Here is an 11,076-nt window from a genome sequence, read left to right on the forward strand (position 1 = left end):
CTTGGCTAGCAGTTACCATACCAAACAGCGCATGCAAGCCTACAGTGCAAACATTCAGGCCCTGCCTTGCCTCCAAAAGAGGAGCAAAAGGACCCTTTTCTTTATTATTCGTGTCTTAGTTCTTTGCAAACTTCTGAAGGCTATAAAGCAAAGTACTCTATCCTCAATTTAATACTGACCTGCAGTATTATGCAGACTTATTGGTCAACTCTATAATTTAAGGTTTCAACTTAGACAACAGACGCTAGTTTTCTTAATATTTTCTCCCTCTCTCTTTAGTAAGAAAGTTTGGGCTCTTAAAAGGGTACTAACCTGTAGGCTGCTAATAGTAAATATAACATTCTGAGCATGGAAATATGCCATGATTTTTTTAGGCATATCTGTTGTCCATACATTAGTGCTACAGCAGAAAAAAAAAGTAAAATACAGGTAAAATAATAAACTACTTTTGCTTACAAGAGAAAATAAATACAACAAACAAGCACTATTACTAATAAGACAGTGATGCAAGGATTTAGTTAATCTTTTTGTCAAAACAGATTTACACTTAAACCCATGATTACAGTGGAAAAAAATGAACAAAGATAACTACCAAAAAGGTTTTTAAATACAGTAATGTAGCATGTATTTATTCCCAGCCTCATTCCATGTATATTTCTGTTTTGGCATAAGAAATTGTTTTATACTTGTTAAGAGGAATTAACAATTTTAATTGTAGTTCTGAATCATAACAACTAGATGCACCTATTCAATGATTTGGTGGTTTAGAATTCTGTACGCAGAGCCTGTAATAATGCAGGTCACAGAGCTAATAGTGTATTTTCTGTACATAATACGTTAATGTTCGTGAACACTAAATATATATCCTTTGATTACACTTTTTATCCATAATGTTCTATTCTAGTGCATACACATATACTATCTACAGTACAGGATGTCATACATTACCCCTGAAAATGGAGTATATCAAGGAAAGCTAAACAAGAAAATAAAACAAAAAGAATTAATATGTTGCATGATATTTGAAAATGTTTTCAACACATAGGTACGGACAATTCTATACATTACCATGCAGATATTTTCCTGCTATTACTTCCTCCTAAAGGGCATAAACAACAAATACATGTAATAACACAAACATTTTTAGATTATATTACAGAATTTTGGAAGATGGATAAAATAAAAATACTCACCGCAGCTTTTTGTAATAATGGAGGCAAATCTGTAAGAGATTATCCAATTACTAAAATTTGATTCAACAGCCTTTTAAAATAAGAAAGTATAAACATAAAATAAATGCATCATAAGTAAGCTAATTTAAAGAAAAGCTGCTTTGATCAAATGTACCTACAGCGGATGTATAGTGCTAATAAAAGTTGCTTAATGAAAGGTCATTGCTTTTAAACAAAACTTTTATTTATTTATTTATTTATTTGGCCAAATTCTCAGCTAGTATAACTCATGGAGTTATGCCAGCAGAGAAACAGATCCCATATTTCTCAATTGTACTTAATCTATTTTACTACATATAGCATTTTCAATACACAAAACACTCTTTCCTCTACACAAGATTTCTGATCTTACCTTTATCAGACTTCTGACCACTTGCAGTCCCTGCATGATTCATTAATATCAATAAGAAACATATCTTCAGATTTTTGGACATTTCTTCTACTGTTTATTAGAGTCAGAAGATATTTGGATTGCAAAAGAAAATAAAAAGACAATGTCAAAAGACAATATTTATCCTAAAGATTCAGCTATAAATTAAAGATGGATCTGCGATGCAAAATTCAGATTGAGATCATAACTTCTCTGAGATTCAGGACTGTTTGGACCACGGATTTTAGTTTAGACTTCTCTATAGCATAATAATAAATAAAATAATAATAATAATAATAATATCCCCCAAACTTGATGTGTGCACAGTCCGTCTTACTTCCCTTGTATTCGGCAGTTCTTTTAATTTTACTCTCTGTGGTATACATTATAAACAATATTCCAGCTAAAGGATTAACCCAGTTTAGTAAAAAGGAAATATGCATCTTTCTTTGAAATTATGTAATATTTTTATTTATTCTTTTTAAAGCTATGGAAAAGTAAAGAGAGGCATATTGATGTAATTAGGCTCCCAAATAAAAATGAGAATGTATCAGTCCTATAACACTTCCCTAGAACAATATGAGCAATAAAAATGTGTAAAAAGAGCCTAAGCCTGTTGCTAGCATTAGAAAGTTGGACTGTCCTGATGGTTACTCCAGTATCCCCACAGGATCTTTGTATTCACACAATCCCCCAGTATGGAAGCCCTTCACAGCACTTGCTGATCCCATTCCAGTGAGAGATGCTCCAGGCAGGGCAGGGCGCGGGTCACGGATCACAGGGAGACCGTTGCTGCAAGTATGAGGAGGCAGGAGCTTTCCTTTCCTTAGACATCCAATGTCATCAGTCTTCTAGCAGGAGGGTTAGCTTGCATCATAACTAGGGGAACATCTTAGCTACCACAGGGCTCTGCTTGACAGGTAAGTTAGGTAACAAGCTTCTGGAAATGGTGTCTATGCAAACGGAAACATGCAACTTCACTGTCACACACTGATTCTGAGTCTCTGGATAATGATGATGATTTGTATTACGCTAGTGCCTAGGCACAGGCCAGGACCCCTTGGGGGGAAGGGTGGGAACCCATTTATTCACCACCAGTTGGGATACACTGAGCAAAATGTACATACTTTGCTATGCTTACACTATCCCTAAGGCACAGGGCTCCATGCCACAAAGAATATTGAAAGACCAAGTGGCTCAGGGGCCAGGTAATGGAAAATAGACTTTCCCTGCTATAGCACTGGTTCCTAATGCAGCCAAGACTGATAGTGACCCAAAAATCATCCTATGTGAAATTGGTTTGCTGATCTTAGTCCAGTTCCCAAGGGACATTTATCCACATCACAACAATTAGCACCCTCATCAGCAATCTCAACACCAAGACCAAGGAGTGAAAGGGAACAGTGACTGAACTATCCTCTCGCCTACACAGATAGTACCTCCAGATCAAAGTAGGAACATATTCATTGAGCAATGTGGGGAAGCCTGTTCTCTGGAGAATCAGAGGATTTTCTTCTCCAGGACTCTCAATCTGGCACCTAGCCCAAGCACTAACTTGACCTTCCCAATAGCTAAAAGAAAAGAATGAATGAAAAACATAACTCTGTTTGAGATGTTAAATGGTGCCCTCTCCTATAGATTGAATCTTAAAATAAAGATCCGTTTATTATTTTAAAAGTAATAATACAGATGATCATGCACACTAGACCATCTGGCACCTAACTTTGCGAGAGATCATTGTGTGGGTTTGCCTGCCTTGTTTCTGGTTAGTGCTATAGGGTGACATTTTAGCTGCATGCATGTTCAATCACCCTGTCCATTTTTATTATAACAGAATTTGGACACATTGTCTTTTCTTCTGCGTTAAATTCACTGTTGCAAATGGTATTCGGATTCTGAAATTAGATTTTTATCTCTTAACTAAATTGCATGCTTCTACATTTTCATTTCTTTACATAGTGTGTATGTGCAAAGATTTATAATATTCTGTTTACCATAACAAGTTTCCAGTTGCCTTCTACAAATGCCTCTATTAACTCTGTAACACGGATTATAAAATTAACAATGAACCAAACTTTTGGATGATGAAAGATTTTAAACATTTGGTTTTGAGAAGTTGCAGTCTCATGAGTCCTGTTCATTCTGCACAGACTAAAAAGCTCTGTGCACTTCCCTTTCAGCTATTCCATTCGGAGTTCTACAGGGCACCTGTCTCATTCAAACGTATCCAATTTCCCAGACAATGAACTTTCTTGTGTTAGTTTCTGCTTTGCCCTATTAATTTGGCAGTAAGGTTTAGAATTACACTGCACAGTTTAACAAATCATTCCACCACCTTTCTCAATCCTGATTTAGTCGTTCAAACTAACTTGATCTGATGTGTATGATTTTGTTTTAATTAAAGCATGTTCAATAAACCTATAAGGTGATGAAGTGTTTAGGAGGCTGAACTGTACTTGACAACTAACAGTTGCATGAGAAAACACTGCCATTAAATGGCCTTATTTAATGACAGTTTGTAGTGTTCTGCTAAACACTGAAACTATCAAACAAAAATCAGTCAAAAAGAGTTCATCTTAAATTGTAAGCAGTTTTTTTATTTTATGGCTATGCCATTCCCCCCTTCCAAGGGATGACATGCAAGAAAGCTGCAGAATGTGTTTTGTCTTCAGATCTAGAATGCTTCCTTTTCATGATTTTGTTACAGGGACCTGCCATTGTCTTTATTTGCCTTTTTTATTCCAAATGGCAGTGTTGAGACATTCCTGACTTTTTATCACAGTATTATTTGACTCAGTGCCCTACTGAAGCCTAATTGCTTTCTGTTAGGTCAGTGTTACCTCAGATAGCTATTCTCAATACTCACAGGCATGATTACTGATACAGAAACACAATGATAACACCTTTCATTCAAATTCTCCAAACCAGCGGCTCTGAATCTTTCCAGACTAGTCCTTTAACACTTAAAAACTACTTGCTTCCACAATCAAACATAAAAATACAAGTGTCACAGCACATTACTGAAAAATTGCTTACTTTCTCATTTTTACCATATAATTATAAATTAAATCAATTGGAATACAAATATTGCACTTACATTTCAGCGTACAGTATATAGAGCAGTATAAACAAGTCATTGTCAGTATGAAATTTTAGTTTGTACTGACTTTGCTAGTGCTTTTTATGTAGCTTGTAAAACTAGGCAAACATCTAGATGTGCTGATGTACCCCCAGAAGACCTCCACTGCAAGCCCCCAGTGGTACACCTACCCCTAGTTGAGAATCACTCATCCAAACGGTTCAACAATCTTTGCAAACTATTACCAGCGGCAGCTACTATTTGGAGGGATCACTACAGGACTCAGCCGGGAACACGGCGGCATTTAAACAGTGCATGGCAGCACCACCCAGCAGGGTGGGGATGAAACTGAAGAAACACCTTGCTTATCTGACTGATCTGAGAGGGGATGATTATTAATTATCATTAAGGACCGCCGAATACGGTTACCCAACTGGACTTTAGCCAGAATCCAGCCTGAACACAACCGGAGACAGGTGCCCCAAACCTGGGCATGTTCCCGTTTGTGAAGACGCTCCCTCACCCCTCAACGCGTCGCTACGAACTTTCCCCACCTCCCCCACCAGAGGATCCCAGTAGCACCGGGTCGCCGTCGCCCGCCGAGGAACTTCCAACGTCCTGGCTTCTCTCCCGCGCTGAGGGCCCCAGTGCCAGCCCCGGCTGACCGGCCCCTCTGGCGGGGGCGCCTCGGAAAGGAGCGTGGGGCGAGGGCGGGACGTGGGCTGGACGGCGGAGGAGGGTGGAGACGGGGGGCTGAGTGGGGAGGGGAACGCAGGGGCTAGGGGCTGGCGGAGGAGGGAGGGAGTTGGCGCCAATGGGTCTCTCACAGGGGATCCCCTGGCAGCCTCCGCCGGCCCCTTGACCTGCTTCTGCCGCGGGCGGCTCCGCCGCACTGGGCGCCCCCCGGGGAGGGCACGGACGCGGGGCTCGCCCCAGGAGGGCAGGGAGGCGGCGGCCTCCCGGAGATGGCGGGAGCCAGGGCGCTCTGCTGCAGCCTGGCGGGCCGGGGGCTGGCGCCGGCTCCCTCGCAAGGGAGCTGCTGCGGGCTGAGCCCTGCCCGGCTCGCCGTGTCAGTGACCTGCGCCGGGGCTGTTCCTCGGAGCGGGCTACTCACCGGCGGCTGGGCTGCTTTTTCCCGTTCACAGCTTTTTCTCTTGTTCTAACCCGTTTTAATTTGTTCCCCAAACCATTCAATAAAAACCCTTATTTGAACACGAACCAAAAATGAAGAGGTAGACAGAATGATAATCTATTATACGGTGCCTTTTGTCCCGAAGGATCCCAAAGCAATTTAGAAGCCGAGCGCCTCCCTGTTTGTTTATTACACATTAAGGGCGACACTTTCACATCATTAATATACATAAAAGCAGCTTGCTAGTTTTAACTTTACTAATATTCGCACCCCAAAATGTACACAACCCCCTTTACTCTGCCAAAATTTAAACAGCAGATGCTTTGCTAAAAGCTAAATGCTGTGTGGTGTAGCTATAGCCTTACCAAAGACTTCGTTACTGTTACCAAACATTTGCTATTCCATGGAAAAAAATAATAGCCATTAAGGTTGTATAATGACACCTTTCCAACGCGGAAGGTACAAAAGTGAAGGTAATGAACCATTACATAAAGATTACAAAGGTGGCCTGAAATGTCTAGAAACTGCTTAAGATTCCCAATCGCTAATTGAGTTTGTTTAGACTTAAAAACCAACAACAAAAGACACTAGATAAGTCAGTACAGTGGAACCTCAGCGTAATGAGCACCAGAGTTAGGCACTGATCTAACCACCCATCTCATTTGGAACGGAAGTACAAATCAGACAGCAGCAGAGAAAAGAGGGAAAAAAAGGCAAATACTGTGTAGTACTGTGTTAAAGGTAAACTAACAAAAAAAGGGAAAGTTTAAAAAAAGATTTGACAAGGTAAGGAAACTATTTCTGTGCCTTTTTCATTTAAATTAAGATGGTTAACAGCAGCATTTTTCTTCTGCATAATCAAGTTTCAAAGCTGTATTAAGTCAATGTTCATTTGTCCTCTTTTGAAAGAGCAACCATAACGTTTAATTCAGAGTTACGAACAACCTCCATTCTCCAGGTGTTCCTAACTCTGAGGTTCTACTAGTTCTTTTACTTACTTGCTAATATCGGAGTTCTGAGCTCTGTGTTCTCTCACAACAGTTAGACACACCATTTGCAGCAGAAGGCATGCAGCTGCTGTGTCTGTATGTGGTGTTGGGGAAGCAGCTAATTGCTGCAATGAAATACAAAATCCTAAATGCCTGAACTTGGCTTAGTAGATGGCTAGCCTTTTTGTTCACCTTTTATTATAGTCAAGAATTGTGCCAAGTTAGTGAGAACTTTTAATTGCCTTATTTGAGAGGTCACATTTTTCACCAATGCTGCTCTCAAAATCAGATGTTCAAGAAGTAAGATCACTATAGTTCTAGAACCATTAAATAATGACCTAGGAGGTGAAAGGCTGCTGCCTCTCATTATCCAGCCTCTGAACTGTGCAATCCTCCACTAGCTGTTTTCCTAGCACACAATATACTTTAAACTGCAATTTTTCATATTTGAAAAAAACCCAAAACTCTACTTAACTAGCATTTCAAACAAAGCTCAGATAATCCTCCTCTGAGGCATTCTGATGTGGCAGTTCTTGTCTCTACCAGCAATGAAAACATGGCTCTGAAAAACAGACAGATCTGTTTTTACTATATTATACTATATTACAGTGCAGCTACCAGTCAGAGCCAGAAGTCCCATGGATCTTAGAAACAAAAGTTTCCTTTTGATACAATTACATATTTTAGGGGTATTATATCAGGTTTATTAAAATTAGCATTATACAACTCAAACTGGATACCATCAGATTAGGCCTGAATAAAGACTGGGAGTGGTTGGGTCATTACAAAGCCTAAAACTAATTTCCCCAATACTAATTTCTCCCTACTATTTCTCACACCTTCTTGTCAACTGTCTGTAATGGGCCACTCATTACCACTTCAAAAGTTATTTTTCCTCCCTTGGTATCCTGCTGTTAATTGATTTATCTCATTAGATGGACCTCAAACTTGGTAAGGCAACCCCCATCCTTTCATGTAATTTATGCCTGCTCCTATATTTTCCACTTCATGCATCTGATGAAGTGGGTTCTAGCCCACGAAAGCTTATGCCCAAATAAATTTGTTAGTCTCTAAGGTGCCACAAGGACGCCTTGTTGTTTTTACAACTCAATATATAGTCTTCCTATATGTCAATCAGATTCCAGATGATTAGGAATATTAATGAGTACAATCTATATAGTTCATTATCCAAACTATTCTTTCCCACATAAATGATATCAGGGCAACACAATCCAGTTTCAGCAAATGGGGGCTTTCAAATCAGACGTTTGGGTAAATGAGGTTCTACTATAGGTGAGATTTTGCCTTGTGCAGTTAAGATGATCTGTGGCCACCAGGAACCAGTTTCTAGGGCCAGATTTTAAAAGGTGTTTAGGCACCTCAAGGTGCAGATAGGTACCTGTAGGAGTTACATGTCAAAATTCTGCATCGTTAGGCACCTAACTTTCTTAAAAAATTTGGTCCTAAATCAATTAAAACAGCTTAGTTTTTATTTCAGCTTTCCCCAGGCAGGGTGTGAAACCTGAGATGGCAGATGTTCGGTGAGTCAGTTCTAATGGCTTGAAACTTCAAAATCCTTTTACTGCTAAAGTAACTAACTTTATTTATAAATAAGTTTAACGTAAAATCAACCTGAACTGTAGAAATCCAAAACACACAACGCTTGAGAACAAAGAGGAAGCTGGCAGAATAGGCATCTTCAAACTGTGGCCTGCATTAGATCCAATAGTGACATAGAACAAGACTGTACCCAGACCCTGCCTGGCTGCAAGGAACCACTTCTATTGTCTGCAGTGTCAGTGATGTCCGTGTCAGTCCTTGTATCCTTAGACTGAGATTTTGTGAGCTACCTGAAAAATTTAGACACCCAATTTCTGTTAATGAAAATCCCTAGTTAGTGTTGAACATCTGAGCTTTGAAGTGGAAAGACTTTATAGAGCTGGTGTCACTATATTCTCCATTGGGGTTAGGGAGAAGAGCCATGGTCCCACACTGGTCAGCACATGCGGCCAGGGACAGTGGGTACTACACCTTCTTCAGGGGTGCCACAGCAGCTATGCCCCTCCAGTGCTCCTTAGACTCAGGGAAGCATTATTGCTACTGCAGGTACAGCGCTTTCCAGAGCTCTTGCCAGGGTGGCTGGATATCTACACCTCCCTTATCAAGAAGCTATGTCTACATGCCACAATCTAGTTCAGAGACTCTTCCAATTTATGCAGCCAGCATGTCAAAGACAGCTACTGGGAAGAGCTTCTATGTTTTAAAAAAAAAAAGCTGGAGCTGATCCCTTCTTGGGCAGATTAAATTAAAATTTCAGTGAAACTCCCTGGAAGGGGAAGATTACACTGTTTAATTTAAACTAAATGTTCAATCAAGCATGTGGAAGACTCCAAACAGACACCATAACAATGTTGCAGGGAAGGTAATTATCCTAGCATAAGTGTGTGTATATTGAAGTGGTGATGGAGGATCTCAAGTGAAAATTCCTACCTTAGTTCTTGAGTTGGAATTCTTTGGAGAAAATTTGCTCAACCTGTGGAAGTCTGTCATATCCATCAGTTTAAGGAACAGCTTTCATAAGTCCTGACTAACCATCCTTCGCTGGAAATTGGTGTGTGCAAAAGCAAGGAGGATTTACGAGAGAGGAACATGGAAGAACCCCTCCAAAAATGATTTTTTAAAATTTGATTATATTAGTCTTCTACACAATAGTTAAATGCTTTTAAATGAATTCAGCTGTACTGCTACAAGGTTCTTTTCTCTATATATGTAACAGTTTGTGCAAACAAGCATGGCTATGTTTACATAAATGAACACAAAAATTAATGCAAAGGTCATCTCAAAAAAAGTTTATTAGCATGATTAAAAAGATGTGTTGAAGAATGACAGTCAGAGATAAAATAACTTCTTAACATGGAAGAATATCCATTCCAACTCTATATTCAACAATGTTCTGAACTGAATGGACAGCTGTATTGCCAATTTTCACTTGATATCTTAAAGAACAATCCATACTGTGTATCAGTTCATGTATCATCATAACTACTGCTTTTGTCTGGTTATGATCCCTACTGCAGTTAAGTATAAAAAATATCTTCCATTAATGTTGGAATGCAGACTGCATTGTTGGGCTAAGAGTTGGTAAAAATTCTCAACTGAAGAGTCTGTTTTAAAAAAACTGTCCTTTTTAAAGATACTACAAAGAAATACATTAGTATTTTGGCCTTTAAAATTCTTACATGATATTTATTTAGAATGGCAATCCCAAAATTCCCTCCCATTAAGTAATCATAAATCAGACACCTCTATCAGAGGCTGCTTCTTGGGTTTGACTCTGGAGACTTCTACTTCGTATACGCTTACATGGGCTTGAGGACGAAGACAGCATCATCTAATACATAGTAGTCATTATACATATCACCTTCACATAAGTATGGCAGTCTGGTGAAAGCCTCTATGGCAAAACCAGCTTTTCTGAAAACTTCTGGCAGGCTATTCACCTGTTCTTCCCAAGTCTGCCCCTTGATTTCCAAAACTTCTGAGGGTTTTTCCCACTTGCCACCTACTGAGAAAACAAAACAATTGTATTTAAATTTTAAAAGGATCCTTTTCAATGTATGGCAGTCTCTTAAAGAAAGCATGCTATGCTGCTTACATTCCATTTCGGACTTTATGATCCATATTACCCAACACATGGTGGGTAGAGCATTTGTACAGGTCTATCTGAAGACCACAATATCCAGGGGTCTTGTTTGAGTATAGAGAGGGTTGCCACCCCCAAAGCTCAGATTTTTTTAAATCCTCTACTAATAGCTCTATGTGCAGGCCCACTTGACCAAATAACTATTTGACTAAGAATAGTAAGATCATCTAGTGAAACTCAAATTTGGCAGATGTAGTCTGAGAAACTCTAAAATCTTGGCTAACATTAAAATGCCTTCTCATACTTATCTGTCATACTTCCGTGCTGGAATCGGCTTCAATTAGTTATAATAAATAAAGCCAGATGCTAACAACCATAATTTGTTATGAATTCTTCAAGAATACTGTGGTCATACTACTAGCTAAAAACCAAAATCAATCCCTTAGCCCCTCCCCCAAAAAATCCACCTCAAGAGACTCCACATCAAACTAGGAAAGAAATCCTAAGTGGGTCCTGTGGAACAGCATCTACAGAACTTCTGTTCATTCAAGGGCCATTTTGGTAAGTGAGAAGAGAAGGATTATTTGTTTAGGGTCCTCTCAAAGAGGAAATGGAGTTCTGGATAATTTTA

General features: G+C 39.5%; 2 protein-coding genes across 7 annotated transcripts in view; both read right to left on the reverse strand.

The window, feature by feature from the left end:
- OTOA (otoancorin) overlaps window positions 1-5,522 on the reverse strand; it is a 58,680-nt gene extending 53,158 nt beyond the window's left edge. Inside the window, exons 1-6 of one of the 5 annotated variants that reach the window (XM_043523632.1) lie at window positions 5,245-5,522; window positions 1,585-1,674; window positions 1,194-1,222; window positions 1,069-1,099; window positions 949-976; window positions 313-400 (exon numbers count right to left, since the gene is read on the reverse strand). In XM_043523632.1, the coding sequence (XP_043379567.1) occupies window positions 313-400; window positions 949-976; window positions 1,069-1,099; window positions 1,194-1,222; window positions 1,585-1,666 (258 nt within the window). In that variant the 5' untranslated portion in view covers window positions 1,667-1,674; window positions 5,245-5,522. Of the gene's footprint in view, window positions 1-312; window positions 401-948; window positions 977-1,068; window positions 1,100-1,193; window positions 1,223-1,584; window positions 1,675-4,872; window positions 5,174-5,244 lie in introns of those variants that run through there. The other 4 variants (XM_043523631.1, XM_027823075.3, XM_043523630.1 and 1 more) reach the window with 4 other exon arrangements.
- Window positions 5,523-9,636: 4,114 nt separating this feature from the next.
- METTL9 (methyltransferase like 9) overlaps window positions 9,637-11,076 on the reverse strand; it is a 40,296-nt gene continuing 38,856 nt past the window's right edge. Inside the window, exon 5 of one of the 2 annotated variants that reach the window (XM_037911729.2) lies at window positions 9,637-10,367. In XM_037911729.2, coding sequence (XP_037767657.1) covers window positions 10,162-10,367 — 206 coding nt within the window. In that variant the 3' untranslated portion in view covers window positions 9,637-10,161. The remainder of the gene's footprint in view (window positions 10,368-11,076) is intronic. The other variant, XM_037911730.2, reaches the window with a different exon arrangement.

This window comes from Chelonia mydas, chromosome 10, assembly GCF_015237465.2.
Source record: "Chelonia mydas isolate rCheMyd1 chromosome 10, rCheMyd1.pri.v2, whole genome shotgun sequence".
NCBI lineage: Eukaryota > Metazoa > Chordata > Testudines > Cheloniidae > Chelonia > Chelonia mydas.